Source organism: Piliocolobus tephrosceles, chromosome 13, assembly GCF_002776525.5.
Source record: "Piliocolobus tephrosceles isolate RC106 chromosome 13, ASM277652v3, whole genome shotgun sequence".
Lineage (NCBI taxonomy): Eukaryota > Metazoa > Chordata > Mammalia > Primates > Cercopithecidae > Piliocolobus > Piliocolobus tephrosceles.
In genome coordinates, this window is record NC_045446.1 from 62961856 (window position 1) to 62984856 (window position 23001).

The 23001-nt window shown below is 41.2% G+C and overlaps 3 protein-coding genes across 3 annotated transcripts in view; 2 read left to right on the plus strand and 1 right to left on the minus strand.

Moving 5' to 3' along the window:
• The window catches only part of ATG16L2 (autophagy related 16 like 2), a 29053-nt gene extending 27082 nt beyond the window's left edge, over positions 1 to 1971 (plus strand). Inside the window, exon 18 of the mRNA XM_023209507.3 lies at positions 861 to 1971. Coding sequence (XP_023065275.1) covers positions 861 to 903 — 43 coding nt within the window. The 3' untranslated portion in view covers positions 904 to 1971. The remainder of the gene's footprint in view (positions 1 to 860) is intronic.
• The window catches only part of LOC111540880 (F-BAR and double SH3 domains protein 2), a 158667-nt gene that overhangs the window by 5045 nt on the left and 130621 nt on the right, over positions 1 to 23001 (minus strand). Inside the window, exons 9-12 of the mRNA XM_023209511.1 lie at positions 9857 to 9991; positions 1684 to 1767; positions 1390 to 1567; positions 865 to 1085 (exon numbers count right to left, since the gene is read on the minus strand). Coding sequence (XP_023065279.1) covers positions 865 to 1085; positions 1390 to 1567; positions 1684 to 1767; positions 9857 to 9991 — 618 coding nt within the window. The remainder of the gene's footprint in view (positions 1 to 864; positions 1086 to 1389; positions 1568 to 1683; positions 1768 to 9856; positions 9992 to 23001) is intronic.
• Positions 3201 to 3727, plus strand: LOC111540882 (60S ribosomal protein L32). Its single transcript, XM_023209512.2, has one exon. The coding sequence runs from the start codon at positions 3273 to 3275 to the stop codon at positions 3678 to 3680; it is 408 nt and encodes a 135-aa protein (XP_023065280.1). The 5' UTR covers positions 3201 to 3272; the 3' UTR covers positions 3681 to 3727.

Here is a 23001-nt window from a genome sequence, read left to right on the forward strand (position 1 = left end):
CCCCAATTTTGCATTGCACTTCACTTTTTCCTCTTACAGATCTCATCACATTATTGATTTCAGTTTGTCTTAAACAGTTATCAAGTGAAGCCACTCTCTAGGGTTCTATTGAAAATGTACCAAATTAGTCAATTCAGTAAACTTAGCAAAGAACACCAACAACAAAAGGAACCAGTTGGATTTTTTAGGGTGAAGATAAAATACCTTGATGAATTTCTGACTTCCCCAGGTTTTGTGCATGTGAGGCTAAGGGTCACAATCACCATGCAAACAAAATTGGCAAACATGTTCCTTCTTCCTCTACCTGTCTGGCCTGCAATGATAGATCCCTGAGGGGACAAACTAAACTCTGACTGAATTAGAGTTTCCTTTAAAGGCTGTTTCCCTGTGATAAACTAAGTCTAGGATCACTTGAGTGGGGATTAGGGGCTCTGGCAGGCTCATTAGTTCTCTGAAATAGATTGGCAGGACCTGGACTAGGCAAGGAGGCTCTGACAGTGAGGGAGAGAGCGAGCCAGCTAAGAGTTTTACTACGTAAATTAACCACAGAGCAACGCCTTCCCTCTTCGGTTTGTTTTTCTCCACCTAAATGATCTTTGGTATGTCACATATAATTTGGCATTTTGGTTAACCGATTCAGGGAAGAGAATGTGGGAAGATGGAGGTGTGGGAGGATGGCCATATTCTACAAGGGACTGACTGAGAAGTCTCTGGTTTCCCAAATTCAGTTGTGCAGACACTGGCAACCAAGGACCGGTGAGGGTAAGGCAGAGACTGCAGCCCACTTGTGTGTGAATTCACAGACCCCTTGGGAGCAATTTTCTTTAAACATCTTTTAATTCAACCTTCTCCCCACTCAGGTACCTGAATCTCTCTCATCCATGGAGTATCACCATTTTCTGAGGCTGAAAGTTCTTCCACTAGCACGGATGGGAAAACTCCAATACGCCCATTGAATTCCCCTTCCCAGAAGCCATCGTCGTCTTGGTTTTCTTTGTTCAAGATACGGATTATTGCTCCCTCAGGAAAAGATAACTCATCATCTGTCTGGCCCTCATAATCATAAAGTGCTTTCACAAAACAGACTAGGGAGCAAGAGAAAAACAAATCTGGTAAGATAATTAATAGCCGGTTGCTTCTGCAACTACCCCTATGTTCACATGACAACTAAAACAGCATCATACAGAATAGGATTAAAGTTGTAATTTTTTTACTCACTGATGATTAATTTTAGGGTTCTACTGTGCAGGACAAATGTGACCATATAAAGAAGAGCATATTATAGGACGGGGGAAAGTTGTGCTTTTTATCCTAGTGAAGGCTTACTCCAGGGCAATACAGTTTAGGTCAAATGTGACCAAATAAAGAGTGCCTTGTTTCAGTCTTTACCACTGGCATCTCCGTTGAGGCTGCCTGAAACGAATTCTGCTTCCGTGGAATTGCTGGACGTGTGTGACCGACCGTCCAAAGTGGCCAGGGACTGCAGCATGCTCAGGAGGCTGTTTGAGGTGGGAAACTGTAGGTACTTTTCTGGCACATAACCCACTTGGCCAACTTTATTTCGAGCCTGGGTAAAAGACGTGACAAAACAAGTTTACACACACACAATTTAGGGCAAAACAAAGAGCAAAACGAACTCCTAAAAATGTCACAAGAAGGGGCGATATGAGCAAAGGAATATACCTTTACCCAGTCTTCCATATCTCCATCTTCAATCACTTCTAACACCTCATGTTCCTCAATGGTCAACTCATCTGGTTGAGAAGCCTGCAATGTAGGATGGTCATGGACAAAATTAAAAAGGTTAGATAAGGAGCAGATGTGAGCTGATCATGACAAAAACTGGGGATCAAAATATTGAAATGATATTGAGAAACATGTTGAACATAAAAATTTAAATGCTGTAAAACTTTCATAATGAGGTGAAGTTTTACTTTAAAAAACTAAACAGAATAAAACCGTAACAAAAACCGAAGAAACTGAATCCAACATAGCGAGATCCCCATCTCTACCAATAAATAAATAAATAAATAAATAAATAAATAAATAAATAAGTAAGTAAGTAAATAGATAAAATTAGTCAGGCATGGTGGAACGTGCCTGTAGTCACAGCTACTCGGGAGGCTGAAGTGGGAGGATCGCTTGAGCCTGGGAGGTTGAGGCTGCAGTGAGCCATGAGCATGCCACTGCACTCCAGCCTGGGCAACAGAGCGAGACCCTGTCTCTAAAAAAACAAACCAACAAAAAAAGACAGCACTTCTTGGAAGTAGAGGACCTGGGTTCCAACTCCAGCTTCTGTATCAAGTTATTCAACTTGATGCCTCCATTTCTTTGAAATGACAATCCTGCCATTTTCTGGAGGATGTGAGTCAATGTGGGATGAATAAGCACAGAAGTGTGATGATTTGGGAAGCAAAGGCAAAGGAGAAGGCACTGAGTTGGAACTGCTACCAGAGGGCTCCCATGCACAAACATGCAGTGAAAATGCAAAGAACTATGTACATGAATTTGATGATAGTGGGTGCAGTGCCTAGGATTGATCTGGAAACACTATAAAGCAGTGGCTAAAAGAAGAAAATTGTAGGAAAGGAAATGATTGAGATCAGTCATGGTTTGGATTTCTTATGCTCCAACTTAACTGTGTGGAGACTGAGCTGATCCACTTGCGTGCTACTGCACAAGCTGCTAACCATAATGGTTTTCTTTTTCATCCCTGACAATAGCAGTCCACCAGCATCAGCCACCCACATGTTGCCCTTGAGAATGCCAAATGTGTAAATGCTCTGAGGCTCCACAGAGGGGCTGGAAAGTCCATGTGGCTTTGCTTCCTAACAGCCTTGCCTGTCACGTGTAATAGGCAGGGGCCTGCTGTCTTCTGGTTCTCTAGAAAACAGTCTTAAAAGCTTTTCCCAAGTCCCAAGATGGGTTAAAACCATCACTTAAAACCATAAAGTTTTTAAAATCTCACAATCTCAAAGTGTAAAATTAACTCCAAGTTACACAAACAAAAATAAGGCAAAAAACGGGATCATTTTCAAGATCAATTTCCCATTTTATGAACATTAAAACATTTCATCAAAATCCACATTCTGGATGTTGCCATAGCTCCCTGAGACAAAAATAATATTGAGGATGGCTGACCAGTCACAGAATACTCGAGGGCCAGATTTTAAATTAACTCTTATCTCAAAACGTAAGGAAAAAACCCCACTCGCCTTTCTCTCTTCCTCGGCGCTGCCTACGGAGGTGGCAGCCATCTCCTCCTCGGCATCATGGCCGCCCTCAGACCCCTTGTGAAGCCCAAGATCGTCAAAAAAAGAACCAAGAAGTTTATCCGGCACCAGTCAGACCGATATGTCAAAATTAAGCGTAACTGGCGGAAACCCAGAGGCATTGACAACAGGGTTCGTAGAAGATTCAAGGGCCAGATCTTGATGCCCAACATTGGTTATGGAAGCAACAAAAAAACAAAGCACATGCTGCCCAGTGGATTCCGGAAGTTCCTGGTCCACAACGTCAAGGAGCTGGAAGTGCTGCTGATGTGCAACAAATCTTACTGTGCCGAGATTGCTCACAATGTTTCCTCCAAGAACCGCAAAGCCATCGTGGAAAGAGCTGCCCAGCTGGCCATCAGAGTCACCAACCCCAATGCCAGGCTGCGCAGTGAAGAAAATGAGTAGACAGCTCGTGTGCACATTTTCTGTTGAAATAAATGTAAAAACTGCCATCTGGCAAAAAAAAAAAAAAAAAAAAAACCCCACTCATTTACCCTTGATGGCTTTTCCAATGGAATTCCTTCACTACTCTGAAACCACACTATGCCTTGGATATGCCAGCAAAAGGCACTTTTGTAATAAAAATGTTTTCCATGGCAAGACCTAAAAAGTATCAACACAACCAGACGTTAATGTATGTGATAGCAAACCAGGGAGGTAGTACACTTTCTTTTTTTTTTTTTTTTTGAGGCGGAGTCTCGCTCTGTTGCCGGGACTGGAGTGCAGTGGCCGGATCTCAGCTCACTGCAAGCTCCGCCTCCCGGGTTCACGCCATTCTCCTGCCTCAGCCTCCAGAGTAGCTGAGACTACAGGCACCTGCCACCTCGCCCAGCTAGTTTTTGTATTTTTAGTAGAGACGGGGTTTCACCGGGTTAGCCAGGATGGTCTCGATCTCCCGACCTCGTGATCCACCCTTCTCGGCCTCCCAAAGTGCTGGGATTACAGGCTTGAGCCACCACGCCCGGCCGGTAGTACACTTTCAAATAAACTGCTGCCCTTATAAAAAGCTATGGAGAGGCTGAGTGAGGTGGCTCACGCCTGTAATCCCAGCACTTTGAGAGGCCAAGATGGGTGGATCACTTGAGGCCAGGAGTTTGAGACTGGCCTGGGCAACATGGCAAAACCCTGTCTCTATGAAAAATACAAAAAATTAGGTGGGTGTGGTGGCCCGTGCCTGTAATCCCAGCTATTTGGGAGGCTGAGGTGGGACGATCACTTGAATCAGGGAGGCAGAGGTTGCAGTGAGCCAAGATCACACCACTGCACTCTAGCCTGGGTGACAGAGCAAGACCCCGTCTCAAAAAAAAAAAAGAAAAGAAAAAAGCCATGGAGATCCGTGCAAGTTTTTCAACACTGCAGCACTAGTTGTCCAATGTAAGCAGACACTAGCTTGATCATCCCATCCTAAAGCAGTGATGACCAATTCTTCCACCTAACAAGGTAGAAATTCTTTGTGTGGCAATCAAGACCCTGCAGTTTGGTCCCTGTGGGCCTCTTGACACTCTGGCCCCTGCACACTATTCCTATTCTCTGAGCATACCATGTTCTTCCTTGCCTCTGTGCTTTTATCAAGTGTTCTTCTGTCCAGCAGGCTCTGTTCCCTCTTTCCTATCTGATGAGCAGACTTAGATTACTGTGGGTTTAAGTCCAGCTTCAGTATGTTTTTATGGGCAAGTGACTGTAAGATACCTTTGAACCTCAGTTTTCTTTTTTCCTGTTAGAATATAAGCTCCATGAGAGCAGAGATTTTTGTCTATTTTGATCAATGCTATATCCCAGAGCCTAGAAAAGCCCACAGCACTGATACATGGAAGGTGCTCAAGCACTGTTTGTTGAATGAATGGGGTGCTTGATAATATCTTCCTCATAGGGTTACTGAAGGGATTACAAATAAATAAATAGATAGATAGATAGTAGTTATGATTACTTTTGATTTGAGACTGAGCACATATGTTTTCCCAGACTACTCATGATGAGTAAGCTGCTCCTCCTTTTGTTCTTTTTTTTTTTTTTTTTTTTTGAGACAGAGTCTCACAGTGTTGCCCAGGCTGGAGTGCAGTGGTGGCATCTCAGCTCACTGCAACCTCCTCCTGGGTTCAAGCAATTCTCTTGCCTTAGCCTCCCAAGTAGCTGGGAATACAGGTGCATGCCACTATGCCTGGCTAATTTTTTGTATTTTTAGTAGAGATGGGGTTTCACCGTGTTGGTCAGGCTGGTCTCGAACTCCTGACCTTGCAATCCGCCCACCCTGGCCTCCCAAAGTGCTGGGATTACAGGCGTAAGCCACCGCGCCCGGCCCTCCTTTTGTTCTTAAAAGGCTCTGAGCGTCCCCATAACACTGACTACCATGATGCTCTAATGAATTTGTCTTTGTGAGCGTCCTACTAGAAACAATTACACAGGGACTATATTTCTTCTCACTTACCCCAACTAAAGACAGTGAGCAGTAAATAGTTATTAAATACACACATGCTCTCATACTGTCTCCTTAAGTCCTAGTATCCAGTGACAACCAGAGCTCTGTTTCTACCAGTATCTCTCCAAATTTCCTATATTTCTTTTAAAACAATGTTTTTCCTGATAGTATCATACATGTTCATTGTAGAAAAGCTGGAAAATATGTATAATTGAGATCTTACGGTACATACAATTTGGTATCCTACCTTTTAATTTATTATTAAGACATAAGGGTGTGGGTGGCAAGCCACCCAGGTGCCGAGGCAAGAGACTGAGGGCACGAGCTGTTCCAGTATAATAAAATATATAAAATAAGAATAGTTATACTAGATATAGATAATATATATGATTATATATAAATATCATTAATCATTAGTTTGTAGCAATTACTCTTTACTCCAATATTATAATAATCTTTGCTCTACAATCATAACCTAGGAAAAAGCAGGCCATAGAGAGATAGGAGCTGAGGGGACATAGTGAGAAGTGACCAGAAGACAAGAGTGCGAGCCTTCAGTTATGCCTGGGCAGGGCCACCAGAGGGCTCCTTCGTCTAGCGGTAATGCCAGCATCTGGGAAGATGCCCGTTGCCAAGCGGAGCGTGGTCTAGCGGTAGCGTCAGTGTCAAGGAAAAATACCCACTACTTAGCAGACCAGAAAAGGGAATCTCCCTTTCCCCAGAGGAGTTCAGAGAAGACTCTACTCCTCCACCTCTTGTGGCGGGTCTGACATAAGTCAGGCCTGTCCGCAGTTATCCGGAGGCCTACCCGTCTCCCTGTGATGCTGTGCTTCAGTGGTCATGCTCCTAGTCCACCTTCATGTTCCATCCTGTACACCTGGCTCTGCCTTTTAGATAACAGTAGCGAATTAGTGAAAGTACTAAAAGTCTCTGATATGCAGAAATAATGGCTTAAGCTGTCTCTCTCTCTCTCTCCTCTCTTTCTCTCTGCCTCAGCTGCCAGGCAGGGAAGGGCCCCCTGTCCAGTGGACATGTGACCCACGTGACCTATCATTGGAGGTGGCTCACACTCCTTACCCTGCCCCTTTGTCTTGTATCCAATAAATATCAGCGTAGTCTGGCATTCGGGGCCACTACCAGTCTCCACGTCTTGGTGGTAGTGGTCCCCCAGGCCCAGCTGTTTTTTCTTTTATCTCTTTGTCTTGTGTCTTTATTCCTACAGTCTCTCGTCTCCACACATGGGGAGAAAAACCCACCGACCCTGTGGGGCTGGACCCTACAAAGGGTTTCTTCTTATATAGAAAAACTCTAATGTAAATTTCAATAATCTTTATAATATGATATGATACGGCTGTAGTATATGAATGTCTAGTTTAATTATTCTCATTGAACTGCCAATTTTAATTTTTTTAAAATTTATTTTTTAGAGGCAGGGTCTCACCGTCACCCAGGCTGCAGTGCAGTGGTATAATCATGGCTCACTGCAGCCTCGATCTCCTGGGTTCCAGTGATCCTCCTGCCTCAGCCTCCCAAATAGCTAGGACTATAGGCATATGCCACCATGCCCAGCTAATTTTAAACTTTTTTTGTAGAGACCAGGTTTTGCTTTGTTGCCCAGGCTGGTCTTGAACTCCTGGCTTCAAGTGATCTTCCCACTTTTGTCCCACAAAGTGTTGGGATTACAGGCATGAGCCACTGCGTCTAGTCATGAGCTCCATTATCCTCACTGATGTCTCTAACAGAATGAGGGCAAGAGAAGGATTCATTTGTTCATGCCTTCCTTCTATCATTCAAGTATTCATTCCACAAATATTTACTAATGACCTACTACGTGCTGGGCATTGTCCTAGGGGCTGAAGACACACAGACAAGGTAAACATACAGAGACAAAACTTCTCCCTTCATGGGCCTTTAGTGGGGAGTCAGACAAGGAAACAAGAAAACTAAGATTAAGTTTGGCTGGACAGAAGTGCCATATATTACAAAGCAGTACTATATGAAAGGACATTTTTGTGTCCAAAATGTTTCTATATTATGATTTATTTCTTCAGGATGGATGCTAATAGGGTCAAAAGTTGTGAACATTCTTAAGGCTTTGACTCTAACCTTTATTTTTTATTTTTTTCTGTCACCCAGGCTGGAGTGCAATGCTACAATCTCGGCTCACTGCAACCTCCTCCTCCTGGGTTCAAGTGATTCTCCTGCCTCAACCTCACTAGTAGCTGAATTACAGGCACCCGTCACCATGCCCAGCTAATTTTTGTATTTTTAGTAGAGATGGGGTTTCACCATGTTGGTCAGGCCAGTCTCGAACTCCTAACCTCAGTGATCCACCTGCCTCATTTTCCCAAAGTGTTGGGATTACAGGCGTGAGCCACTGTGCCTGGCCAACTCTAATCATTAAATATAGCTTTCTTTGTTCTCACCAGATTATTCGAGGCCTCCTTTTTGGTCTGGATTACAATAATTATGATTAGGCTTAAAGTCAGTCCTTCCGTATCCTAATCTGTCCCCTAGAATATCTATACCATGACCAGGTTACCTTCTTAAAAATCCAATCGGATTTCAGGCCATCTAAGGATTTTCCTAGCCAAGATAAAAACCAAACCTCTAAGTCTGGTACACAAGATCCTTTACTATCTGACAACAAACACCTTTATGCACAGCCCTTCTGTTCTCCTGCAGATGCTCCTACACCACCGAATTTAACATTTCCTGAACACCCCACACTTTCATCACACTCTACCTCTATACCTGCTGTTCTCTTTGCTTAGAAGGCTCTTTCCTCTCCCTACCCTCTCACTGCATCTAGAAAGGTCTTAAATCATGACCTAATTTAAATGCCACCTCATCTGTAAAATTTCCCCCAACGATCACAGGTAGAATTAGTGGCTCTACCTTTACTATAAATCTTTTCACACTTGTTCTATTTTCCGTTTTAATATTTATCCCTTCATAGATTGTCCATTCCTAGAGGGGAGAGATAATGTCATATTCATTCTGGCATGCCCCCAGTGTATCACATATTGGGTACTCTATATGTTTATTGAATGATTAACTGACTAAATAGATGTTCATAGTCTATTTAACGCAGGGATGTGCCTGGGATATGCCAACAGCGGGAATGTTGAATGAATGTGAACTGTTTAAAATCATTCAGACACTTAGGAATCTCTCTATTTAAGGACCTTAAATTTTAGTTCTGGGACGTTCAAGTAAACATAATGGGAGGTGGTATCAGGAAACAATTCCAACGCTAGTTTTATAATACCCTGTAATACCTTTCCAAGTATCTGAGAAGATGATTTTAAATTTTCAAAAGATTATCAAAACGATTTACATTGGAAAAAAATGCTAACACTTTCAATGAACAGGAAGTATTATGAATTTAAATATAAAATGAAAGGATGTTAAACTCAAAACAAGTCTGAGAATCACTGATATTGAGGAGTAAACACTGCCACCTTTTGGCCCACGGGGATGTGGCGGTGAGAGTGAATCTGGTGCATGACAGGTGGATTCTCTCTCCAGGACCTTCCCTTCTGATAGCCTTCTGCATTGCCCCTTCTCACACATGCCTCCGCCGGAACAGGGGCAAGAGAAGATTCATGTATTCACGCCTCCCTTCCAACATTCATGTATTCATCCCACAATTATTTACTGATGACCCACTACGGCTGGCCATTGTCCTTGGGGCTGAAGACACACAGACAAGGTACACATACACAGACAAAATTTCTGCCTTCATGGACCTTTAGTGGAGAGTCAAAGAAATATGAAAATAAATAAGATTAAATTTGGCTTGGCAGAAGTGCTATATAATAAATAAAAGAGGCAATGGGATAACAAGTAGTGACTGAGGAGTTGGTTATTTATTTAGGTGGTTATGGGTGACCTTAAGGAAGAACTATTTGAGCTGAGCTTCAGTGAGGAGCAGGGGGCAACCAACTGAGATTTGGGGAAAAAAAGGGTTCTAGGCAGATGGAGTAGCAAGTGAAAGACGTCAAGTCAGAGCCTAAACTCATCACCATTCTGCTATGTTGCCCCAGTATTAACCTAATAACAATTTTATGCTAAGTACAGCTTGAGAGACTGGATGGATATAGTCATGTGTATCTTCAGAGTTAATCAGAATTAAATAACAGTATGTTGGAGAAATACAAACCTTGTAGGAATAAACAACTTTGCAGGTGAGTGGATAATTTCTTAAGGTGCCAGAAGGGCTGGAACTGCTGTCATCAAAAACATCCATGTTATCTTCAAACTCTTCTCCTTCTTCTCTTTCGGTATCTGCATTAAGCTAAGAAAAATCAGAAACCATTGGCTAGTTTCCTTACTTCAAGAAAATGGTTGAAAGCCAGAAAAACACTTAAAACCTGATTGTTTCAAAATGTTAATTTGCCTTTTAACTCTGCATAGAAATGGCTATCTTTTGCACTTACATTTTTCATGTTATGAAAGCAGAGAATTTTTTTTTTTTTTTTTTTGAGATGGGAGTTTTGCCCTTGTCACCCGGGCTGGAGTGCAGTGGCGTGATCTTGGCTCACTATAACCTCTGCCTCCTAGGTTCAAGCAATGCTCATGCCTCAATCTCCCAAACAGCTGGGATTACAGGCACCCACCACCACACCTGGCTAATTGTTTTGTATTTTTAGTAGAGATGGGGTTTCACCATGTTGGCCAGGCTGGTCTTGAACTCCTGGCCTCCAGTGATCCACCCACCTCCCAAAGTGCTGGTATTATTATAGGTGTGAGCCACTGCACCAAGTCTAGGACAGAGATTTTTAAAAAAAATTTATGTTTTTTGAGACAGAGCCTTGCTCTGTTGTGTAGGCTGGAGTGCAGTGGTGCGATCTCGGCTCACTGCAAGCTCCGCCTCCTCAGCCTCCCGAGTTGCTGGGACTACAGGTGCCCGCCACCACACCCAGCGAATTTTTTGTATTTTTAGTAGAGACAGGGTTTCACTGTGTTAGCCATGATGGTCTTGATCTCCTGACCTCATGATCTGCCCACCTTGGCCTCCCAAAGTGCTGGGATTACAGGTGTGAGCCACTGCGCCCAGCCAGGACAGAAACTTTTTTTAAATCAAGAAGTAAGTTTCTGTCAAATACATAGAAAATATTTATCAGTATCCTTTCACTTTTCACTGTTAAGTACTGACTAACAAAGGCCTCTAAATTTTAACTGATCCTGTTAGTGAACATTAAAAAGGTTTCAGGCCAGGTGTGGTGGCTCACGCATGTAATCCAAGCACTTTGGGAGGTGAAGGTAGGTGGATCACTTGAGGTCAGGAGTTTGAGACCAGCCTGGCCAACATGGTGAAACCTAACCCCATCTCTACTAAAAATATAGAGAAAAAAAATATAGCCAAGCATGGTGGTGCATGCCTGAAGTCCCAGCTACTGGGAAGGCTGAGGCAGGAGAATTGCTTGAACCCAGGAGGCGGAGGCTAAGTGAGCCAAGATCGCACCACTGCACTACAACTGGGGCGACAGAGTGTGACTCTGCCTCAAAAAAAAAAAAAAAAAAAGAACAAAACTAAACAAACCACTTGATCTAGTAATTCCACATTTATGAATACATCATGAGGAAATAAAAGCACCAGGATGTAAGACTATGTATTTTAAGATGTTTACTGCAGCACTGCCTGCCTGTAGTGACAAACGCCTGGACACAATCGATATGTCCATCAACAGGGGAATGTTTGAATGCATTCTGATGTATCCATATTATAGATTAATAACACTCATTAAAAATAAAGTTCGCTGGTCGGGTGCCATGGCTCATGCTTGTAATCCCAGCACTTTGAGAGGCTGAGGTGGGCGGATCATGAGATCAGGAGATCGAGACCATCCTGGCTAACAGTGAAACTCCATCGCTATCAAAAAATACAAAAAATTAACTGGGTGTGGTGGCATGCGCCTGTAGTCCCAGCTACTCGGGAGGCTGAGGCAGGAGAATTGCTTGAACCCGGGAGGTGGAGCTTGCAGTGAGCCAAGATGGCGCCACTGCACTTCAGCCTGGTGACAGAGCGAGACTGTCTCAAAACAAAACAAAAAACAAGAAAAAAAAATAAAGTTCGCCAAGTATGTGAAAAAACACTCAATATCATTAGAGAAATGCAAATCAAAATCACAATGAGATACCATTTCACACCAATCAGAGTGGCTTTTTTTTTTTTTTTTTTTTTTGAGATAGGGTCTTGTTCTGTTACCCAGGCTGGAGTGCAGTGACACAATCACAGTTCACTGCAGTGTCGACCTCCTGGGCTCAAGCAATCTTCCTGCTCCAGCCTCCCCAATAGATGGAACTATAGGTGTGCACCACCACGCCTGGCTTATTTTTGTTTTTGTTTTGGTAGATAAGGGGTTTCATCACGTTGCTTAGGCTGGTCTTGAACTCCTGGGTTCAAGTGATCCTCCCGCCTTGGCCTCCCAAAGTGCTATCATTATAGGAGTGAGCCATCATGCCTAGCTGAGAATGGCTATTATTTAAAAAGTCAAAAAATAACAGATGCTGGTGAGGTTATGGAAAAAAGGAAGGCTTATACACTGCTGGTGGGAGTGTAAATTAGTTCAGCCACTGTGGAAAGCAGTGTGGCGATTCCTCAAAGAGCTAAAAACAGAACTACCATTCAATCCAGCAATCCCATTACTGGGCATATACCCAAAGGTATATAAATCATTCTACTATAAAGACGCATGGGCAGGAGTGGTGGCTCATGCCTGTAATCCCAGCACTTTGGAAGGCTAAAGCAGGTGGTGCCAAAATGACGAAACCCTGTCTCTACTAAAAATACAAAAATTAACCAGGCCTGGTGGTGTGTGCCTGTAATCCCAGCTATTCAGGAGGCTGAGGCACGAGAATTGCTTGAACCTGTGAGGCGAAGGTTGCAGTGAGTCAAGATTGTGCCAGTGCACTGCAGCCTGGGCAACAGAGCAAGACTGTCTTTAAAAAAAAAAAAAGACACATGCACACATGCACATGTATATTCATTGAAGCACTATTTATACTAGCAAAGACATGGAATCAACCTAAATACTCACCAATGACAAGTTGAATAAAGAAAATGTGGTACATATATACCATGAAATACTATGCAGCCACAAAAAAGAATGATGTCTTCTGCAGGAACATGGATGGAACTGGTGGCCATTATCCTTAACAAACTAATACAGGAACAGAAAACCAAATACTGCATGTTCTCACTAGTAAGTGGGAGCTAAATGATGGGCACTCATGGACACAAAGAGGGGAACAACAGACACCGCGGCCTACTTGAAGGCAGAAGGTGGGAGGAAGGAGAGGATTAGAAAAAATAACTATTGGGTACTAGGCTTAATACCTGGGTAGTGAAACAATTTGTAAAACAAACCCCCATGACACGAGTTTACCTATGTAACAAACCTGCCCATGTACCCTTGCACTTAAAAGTTTTTAAAAAAATGAGTTCGAGACTAGAAAAACCAGAAATAAACCTTCACGTACATGATTAAATAATTTTCAACAAGGTTGCCAAGACCACTCAGTGGAGGAAAGAACAGTTTTTCAACAAATGTTGCTGGAAAAATTGGATACCCATATGCAAAAGAATGTAGTTGAAATCTCACCTTATATAATACACAGAAAAAATTAAATGGATCAAAGACCTAAACCTATGAAACTTTAAAAGAAAACATAGGGTAAACACTTTATGACGCTGGATTTGGCAATGATTTTTTTGGAGACAGAGTCTTGCTCTGTTGCCCAGGCTGGAGTGTAGTGGCGCGATCTTGACTCACTGCAACCTCTGCCTACTGGGTTCAAGCAATTCTCCTGCCTCAGCCTCCCAAGTAGCTGGGACTACAGGCACACACCGCCACACCCAGCTAGTCTTTTGTATTTTAGTAGAGACGGGGTTTTACAGTGTTGCTCAGGCTGGTCTCAAACTCCTGAGCTCAGGCAACGCACCCCCCGCCGACCTCAATGATTTTTTTAAATATGATGCCAAAAGCATAGGCAACAAAAGAAAAAAACAGATACGTTTAACCTTATCAAAATAAAAAAGATGTATGCATCAAAGAACAATAGAGTGAAAAGGCAACCCACAGAATGGGATAAGGTATTTGCAAGTCATATATCTTAAAAGGGATTAATATCCAGAATATATAAAGAATCCCTAAAACTGACCACCAAAAACAAATAATCCAATTAAAAATGGGCAAAAGGTTTGAAGAGATATCTTTCCAAAAAGGATATATAAATAGCCAATAACCACATGAAAATAGCTCAACATCACTAATGATTAGGGAAATGCAAATCAAAACCACAATGAGATACCATTTCATACCCATTAGGATGCTATCATACACACACACACACACACACACACACACACACACACACACAGAAAATAACAAGTGTTGACAAGGATGTGGAAAAACTGGAACCTTTATACACTGCTGGTAGGGATGTAAAATGGTACAGCTGCTATGGAAAAACAGTAACATGTTTCTTCAATAAATTAAACACAGAATGACCACATAATTCAGCAATGCCATTTTGGGTATATACCCAAAAGAACAGAAAGCACAGACCTGAACAGATATTTGTAAACCAATGTTCACAGCCACATTATTCACAAAAGGTAGAAGCAACTCAAGTGTCCATTGAGAGATGAATGGATAAGTAAAATGTAGGTATATATCACAAACCAAATAAAAATGTGGCATATATACATACAATGGAATATTATTGTCTGTCTGTCTATCTATCTATCTGGTTAGAGACAGGGTCTCACTCTGCTGCCCAAGCTGGGGTGCAATGGTGCGATCATAGCTCATTGCAGCTTTGAACTCCTGGATGCAAGGGATCCTCCTACTTCAGTCCCCCAAGTAGCTGGGACTACAGGCACATGCCACCATGCCCAGTTTATTCAGTCTTAAAAAGTAGGGAAATTTTGACACGCTACACAGAACATGGGTGATCTTTGAGGCCATTATGCTAAGTGGAATAAGCCAGTCACAAAAAGATAAAATACTCTGATTTCATTTATATGAGGTACCTAGAGTAGTCAAATTCATAGAGACAGAAAGCAGAATGGTGATTGCCAGAGGCTGCATGATGGGGAGTTATTGCTTAATGGGCAGAGGGTTTTACTTTAGATAGATGAAAAGAATCCTGGAGATGGGCCAGGCGGGGTGGCTCATGCCTGTAATCCCAGCACTTTGGGAGGCTGAGGCAGGCAGATCACGTAAGGTCAGGAGTTCGAGACCAGCCTGGTCAACATGGTGAAACCCTCTCTCTCCTAAAAATACAAAAATTAGGCCAGGCACGGTGGCTCACACCTGTAATCCCCGCACTTTGGGAGGCCAAGGCAGGCAGTCCACCTGAGGTTGGGAGTTTGAGACCAGTCCGACCAACATGGAGAAACCCCATCTCTACTAAAAATACAAAATTAGCCTGGCGTGGTGGCACATGCCTATAATCCCAGCTACTCGGGAGGCTGAGGCAGGAGAATCGCTTGAACCTGGGAGGCAGAGGTTGCAGTGAGCTGAGATCGTGCCATTGCATTCCATCTTGCCTGGGCAACAAGAGCGAAACTCTGTCTCAAAAAAAAAAAAAAGACCAAAATTTGCTGGGGGTGGTGGCAGGTGCCTATAATCCCAGCTGCTCAGGAGGCTGAGGCAGGAGAATCACCTGAACCCAGGAGGTGGAGGTTGCAGTAAGCCAAGATCATGCCACTGTACTCCAGCCTGGGTGACGGTGAGACTCAGTCTCAAAAAAAAAAAAAAAAAAGAGTTCTGGAGATGGATGGATGGTGGGGATGGTTCCACAACCATGTGAATGTACTTAATGCCACTAAACTTCTACTTAAAATGGTATATTTGTATATTTTACCATACACATGAACAAACATGAAAGGCACACTCCCTTCTGAAATGTAACACAAGGAAAATAATTTTTTAACCCAGTTTCAAGGTATATTACCCATCATGGCTAAAAGGCATCTATTAATTGAAATGGCATTGAGTGTAAAAAATGAGTTAGATCCATAGGCACTTAGAGCACTGTCCGTGATATATTGAATATAAATAATCTTTATATCAGCATACATATCTGACAGGGGAAGGTAGAATGAGAAGAATAAAGACTGGAAAATAGAGGAAATGACTGACTTATTTTTTATATACATCTATACTCTGAATTATTAGAATACACGTTTTACTTTTTAAATTAAAAACCTAATAAAGAAGAGACAAACAGCCTCAAATATTTGTTTCTTGCTTGCTGCACACAAGCACTTATTTGGCTGCTTTTTCCCATATTCAAACATACAAACACACCAATATTTACAAATTTAAGGTTACAAAGAATGGACAGGCAGGATTGGCCTTCATAGGACAGCCATTAAATTAATTAAAGTATCAAATATCTACTGTATATAGAAAACTATGCTAGCCTCTTTGACGGATAGAAAACGAAGGACAAAGTGTCTCCTTCCAGTGGTTCACAATCCAGAGTGAAGGATACTAAAAGGAGAGGCCAAGTGCATGGCCCTGGGAATGCGGAAGGGGCCACTGGAGAGGAGTCAGGGAAGACTTCCCGGGATATGATGAGTCTAAAGTACAGGTTGCCTAGCGTCAAGTTCTACTTTTTCATGAATTAAAGGGCTTTCTCTTGAGTAACTATCACTGAAGTTTTAAAAGTGACTCTCCTCTTAACCACTGTTTCCCTAATAAAATTCTATAGCACTGTATACATGTATCAAAATGCCCTTCTGTATCCATAAATATGTATAAATATTATGTCAACTAAAAATAAAGGGAAAAAATTCTACAGAATTGTGGAGAGTTCCAGGATAAGAAACTATACATTTTTCCTGACGTATTTATTGCCACCATTTCAAAGCTGCTCAAATATTCTCATTGATAACTTTATTGAAAATTCTCCACAGCTGAGTAAGGAAATACTGTGCTATGTCTTACAAATTATTCATCTATCATCAGTCAGGTCAGTGGCAAAACAGTTTCACATCATATTGAGTCTTTTGCCACTCAATAGGAGCAAAATATTCAGAATCACAGACTTATGATTCTATTGTTTTCCAACAGGGCATTGTGCCACATAAAAGAATCATGCTAGAAACTGCCATAAAATTAACTTTAAACATATTATATATACTTAGAAGACACTGCCTTCATATTCTAGGAAAGGTTACAGGCATTTAAAAAAAAACAGTGGGTACTACAAAAATCAAATCAAAACAAAACGCCCATACATTTATAAAAATGTGGGCAGAACAAGTTTCCAAAAATATACATGTACTGTGCTTTGGCACTGGGAATCAATCCAAAACATTTAATCTTGGCAATCTGGTTGATACTAAACATTCCTTTTTTCCTCCTTTATTTGGAGTTGATTTTTGGATTCCCATGGAAGGCAATAAGGTTGCAGTGCCAGCAATAGGGGTCACTGTCATATGCTTCTGTGTTGCTCTAGCTGCTTTCCAAAGCATGTCATCTCAGAATAATTTCTTCCTTTTTCCAATTCCACTCTCTTAACTGAACTGTTACACTGTTTTCTTGACCCAGCATTTCTAAAATCACATGCTTCCTCTGTCTCTTAAGGACTGCTCTCTCATCCCCTTTTCTTCCTGTCCCTTGAAAGAACTTCAATCAAAACTATTCTTTCTAGTCATACTAACATTTTTCCTTTCTTAGATGTAAAATGCTTACTCCTTTTTTTTTTTTTTTTTTTTTTGAGACAGAGTTTCACTCTTGTCGCCCAGGCTGGAGGGTAATGGTGTGATCTTGGCTCACTGCAACCTCTGCCTCTCGGGTTCAAATGATCCTCCTGCCTCAGCCTCCCAAGTAGCTAGGACTACAGGTGTGCACCATCATGCCCAGCTAATTTTTGTATTTTTTTTTTTCTTTAGTAGAGACGGGGTTTCACTGTGTTGGCCAGGCTGGTCTTGAACTCCTGACCTCAGATGATCCACCTGCCTTGGCCTCCCAACGTGCTTGGATTACAGGCGTGAGCCACCGCACCCAGCCAAAATGCTTACTCTTATTGCAGAGGCAGACAAGATGAACTTTTTGAGTTGATTTCGGGAGCCATCTTCTTGTACTCAGCAAAAACACCTCTGAGGGGCTCAGCTTCATGGCACAATCATGAGGTAGAAAACAGAGTCTTGGAGTCTGGCCAACTTGGGTTTGAATGCTGACTGTGTCACTTGTTGTGTGACCTTGGGCAAATTATTAAATTCCTCAATTTCAGTGACCTTGTCTCTCTAATGAAGACAATTACTTCTTCACAGGATTAGCATAAAGATTAAATGAAGTAAAATATTTAAAATCCCTAACACATGTTTGGTGCATAGGAGGTACTTAATAAAGCATTAGTTTTGTTTTTACGAGGAAGGGAGAATCCAGATAAAGAATCTGGTAATACCTAACACAGAGGAAGGCAGCTCCTCAATATTTACTAATAGAACCTCTCATCTCCATTGGACAGAGACGTGATCACAGTGGACATTACTCCAAATACAACATGAGTAAGTTATCAAAGATGATGTTAACCAAAGGAATATAAATCATTGTTATAAAGACACATACACACGTATGTTCACTGCAGCACTGTTCACAATAGCAAAGACATGAAATCAACCTAAATGCCCATCAATGGTAGACTGGATAAGGAAAATGTGGTACATATACACCATGGAATACTATGCAGTCATAAAAAAGAATGAGATCATGTCCTTTGGAGGGAGATGGATGGAGCTGGAGGCCATTATCCTTAGAGCAAACTAACACAGGAACAGAAGACCAAACACTGCATGTTCTCACTTGAAGTGGAAGCTAAATGATTAGAACATGGACACATAGAGGGGATCAACAGACACTGGGGCCTTTCATAGGGTGGAGGGTGGAAGGAGGGAGAGGATCAGGAAAAATAACTAATGGGTATGAGACATAATACCTGGGTGATGAAATAATCTGTATAACCCCCCCAAAACACAAGTTTACCTATGTAACAAACCTGCAATTATATCCCTGAACTTAAAATAAAAATTAAGAAAAAGATGATGCTAAAAATATCAGGAAAATGGATTTGTGCTTCCAGGCAAGATAGAGTATTAGGGATCAGATTTAACCTCCTGTCAGAAACAACTGAAAAACTGTTCAGAATATATGAAAGAACAGTTTTCAAGACACTGGGCATCATTCATGAAGGACAGTGATCCCTGGGGGATGGGAAACAAACAACTCCCACAACATACTGTATGAAGAACGTTTCTAGGCTATGACATAGGGAGAAGAAACCCAGGCACATTATGGTGATCTCCCTGAACAGAGGAGATGAAACTGGGAATTTAGTAAAGCCAAAGTGGAGACAGCTCAGGATGTGGAGTATAGCAGTCTCCCCTTATCCATGGTTTGGCTTTCCATGGTGCCAGTTACCCAGTCAATCATGATGCAAAAATATTAAGTGGAAAGTTCCAGAAATAAACAATTCATACGTTTTGAATTGTGTGCCATTCTGAGCAGCTTGATGAAATTTTACAGTGATTCACTCTGTCTCCCCAGATGTGAATCACCCCTTTGTCAAGTATATGCAAGCTATGTAAGCTACTTACCCATTAGTCATTTAGTGTCCATCTCGGTTATCCCAATTGACTGTCACCATATCACGGTGCTTGTGTTCAAGTAGCCCTTATTTTACTTAATACTGGCCCCAAAGCACCAGAGTAGTGCTGCTGGCATATTGTTATAGTATTCTATTTTATTACTAGTTAGTGTTGTTAATCTCTTACTGTGCCTCATTTATAAATTCACTTTATGATAGCTATGTATGTATAGTATACATAGGGTTCGGTACTATCTGCGATTTCAGGCATGCACTGGAGGTCTTGAAATGTATCCCCCACAGATAAGGGGGGACTGTAATGAAGAAGAGAGAGATGCACAGAATTTAGGAAATCTGTAGAGGGTCCTCCTCAAGACTTTGGCTGAGTACTGGTCAGTACATATATGTGAAGAAATTATCCAAAGCTAGGGCTAGAAGCACCAAAAAGGATTAGAAAAAATAATCCTCAGAACTCACACAGGTCTGAGAATAACTCCTGCTCCCTCCTAAAAGAGTAAAAACCTCATAAGGCACAGGGCACCCAGTAGAGTATTAAGATTAGTAAGGATACAGAACAGCTGTCCCCAGTCTTTTAGGCACCAGGAACCAGTTTCACGGAAGACAATTTTTCCATGGACCAGACCCTTGGGGCACCATGAGAGAAGGTTTCAGGATGAAACTGTTCCATCTCAGATCATCAGGTATTAGATTCTCATAAGGAGGGTCCAATCTAGATCCCTCACATGTGAAGTTCACAATAGGGTTTATGCGTCTCTGAGAATCTAATGCTGCTGCTGATCTGACAGGAGGTGGAGCTCAAGCAGTAATGCTCCCTCTGGGGCCACTTACCACCTGCTGTGTGGTTCAGTTCCTAACAGGCCATGGACCGTCTAGAAGGTCTAGAAGACTAGAACAATACTATAACCAACTTGACTTAATTGACATGTATAGAATGTAACCCCTAACAGCAGCAAAATATACATTCTTTTTTTTTAAGAACACATGTAACAGTTACCAAGATATACCTTTATACTGGGTCACAAAACAAAGCTCAAAAAGTTTAAAAGGATTCAAGTATGTTATTTGACTACAATGGAAATAAACTAGAAATAAACAAAAAGCTATCTGGAAAAATCTCCAAATATTTGGAAATTCAGTAACAAATTACCCATCAGTCAAAAAAAGAAATTAAAACATAAATTAGAGGCCGGGTGCAGTGGCTCACTCCTATAATCCTAGCATTTTGGGAGGCTGAGGTGGGTGAATTGCTAGAGCTCAGGAGTTCAAGACCAGCCTGGGCAACATAGTGAGACCCCATCTCTACTAAAAATACAAAAAATTAGCTGGGCGTGGTGATGCTGAGAGGCTGAGGCATGAGAAATCACCCGGGGGGAGGAGGTTGCCATCACCTGAGATTGCATCACTGCACTCCAGCCTGGGTGACAGAGTAAGACTCTGTTTAAAAAAAAAAAGTAAACTGGAAAATATTTTGAAGTGGATAAAAATGATTACACAACATATCAGAATTTGTGCAATGGACCTAAAGCAATACTTACAGGGAAATGTTTAGCACTTAATGCCAATACTCAAAAAGAAGAAAAGTCTCAAATCAATGACCTCGGTTTCTACCTTACAAATTAGAAAGGAGAAAATTAAATCCAAATTGAACAGAAGAAAGGAAATAATAAAATCCTGAGCAGAAATCAAGAAAATAGAAAAGAGAAAAACAAGAGGGAAAAATCAATAAAATCAAAAGCTGATTCTTCATAGAGATCCATCTAATTAATAAACCTCTAGCAGAATGATCAGAAGAGAGGAGACACCACCAATATCAGGAATGAGGTGATATCACCACTAATTTTCCAGATAATCAAAGCATAAGGGAATATTATAAGCAACTTTGTGCCAATAAATCTGACCACTTAGATGGAATGGACAAATTCCTTAAAAGAGACAACTTACCAAAGCTCACTCAAGAAGAATAACCTTAATAACCCTGTATCTACTAAAGAAATGGAGTCTGTTATTTAAAAACTTCTAAAAGAAAACTCCAGGACCAGATAACAGCCCTGGTAAATTCTACCAAACATTTCAGGAAGACAAAATTCCACACAATTCTACACAAGGCTTCCAGAACACTTGAAGAGGAGAGGATACTTTTCAAATCATTTGGAGACAAGCATTATAACAAAATCAAACAAGAATACTACAAGGAAATGAATGGAGATGGAAGCATGCTTATTAGAGTCCTAGCAAACCAGTTCCAATCAATATATAGAAAGGATAGGCTGGGCGCGGTAGCTCATGCCTATAATCCTAGCACTTTGGGAGGCTGAGGCGGGTGGATCAACTGAGGTCGGGAGTTCAAGACCAACCTGACCAACATAGAGAAACCCCATCTCTACTAAAAAAAATACAAAATTAGCCAGGCATGGTGGCATATGCCTATAATCTCAGCTACTTGGGAGGCTGAGGCAGAAGAATCACTTGAACCTGGAAGGCAGAGATTGTGGTGAGCCGAGATAACGCCATTACACTCCAACCTGGGCAACAGGAGCGAAATGCCGTCTCCAAAAGAAATAAAAATAAAAATAAAAATAAAAAAAGGATAATATATCATTACCCAAGTGGGGTTTACCAGGAATGTGAAGCTGGTTTAATATCTGAAAAATCATCAATACAATTAAACCATATTAGCAGACTAAAAAAGAACCATTTGACAAGATCCAACATCCATTTCTATTAGCAAACAAAATAGAAACAGAAGAAACTTCTTTAACATGATAAAGGGCATCTACAAAAACCCTACTGCTAACTTTATACTTAATGGTGAAAGACTGAATGCATTCTTGCTAAAAGTTCAAGAACAAGGCAAGGATTTCTGCTGACTCTCACCACTTCTATTCAGCAATTTTATAGTAAGAAGGAAAAAGGAATACACATAGGAAAAGAATAAGTAAAACTGTCTTTATTTGCAGGTGACATGGTTATATAGAAAATCCTATGGAATTTACAAAAGAGCTATTAGAACTAGTAAGTGTGTTTAGCAAGATTGCAGGATACAAGATCAATATACAACAATCAACTGTATTTTTACAGATTAGCAATGAACAACTGGAAATTGAAATTTAAAAAATCATTTACAATAGCATCAAAATTATGAAATAGGGATAAGTCTGACACAGGATGTGAAAGATCTATCTACTGAAAACTTGTACAAAACATTGCTGAGAGAAATTAAAGTCCTAAATAAATGGAGAAGTATATTACGTTCATGGATTGATGGATTGGAAAACTGAATATTGTTAACATGGCAATGTTATCTTCCAGTTGATCTATACAGTCATCATTATCCTAATAAAAATCCTGATAGGCTTTTTGGGGTAGAAAACCAATTTTAAATTCATATGGAAATGTAAAGGACCTAGAATACCCAAAACAACTTTGATAAAGAAGAAAGTTGGAGGACTTACACTATCTGAAGTCATGACTTATTCTAAAATTATAGTAATTAAGACAGTGTAGTACTGGCATCAAGCTAGACAAATAGATCAATGGAACAGAATAAAATGTCAAGAAACAGACCCATACATATATGATTAATTTTTTTTTTAAAGAGACAAAGTCTTGCTCTGCTTCCCAGGTTGGAGTGCAGTGGCATAATCATAGTTCACTGTAACTTTGAACTTCTGGGTTCAA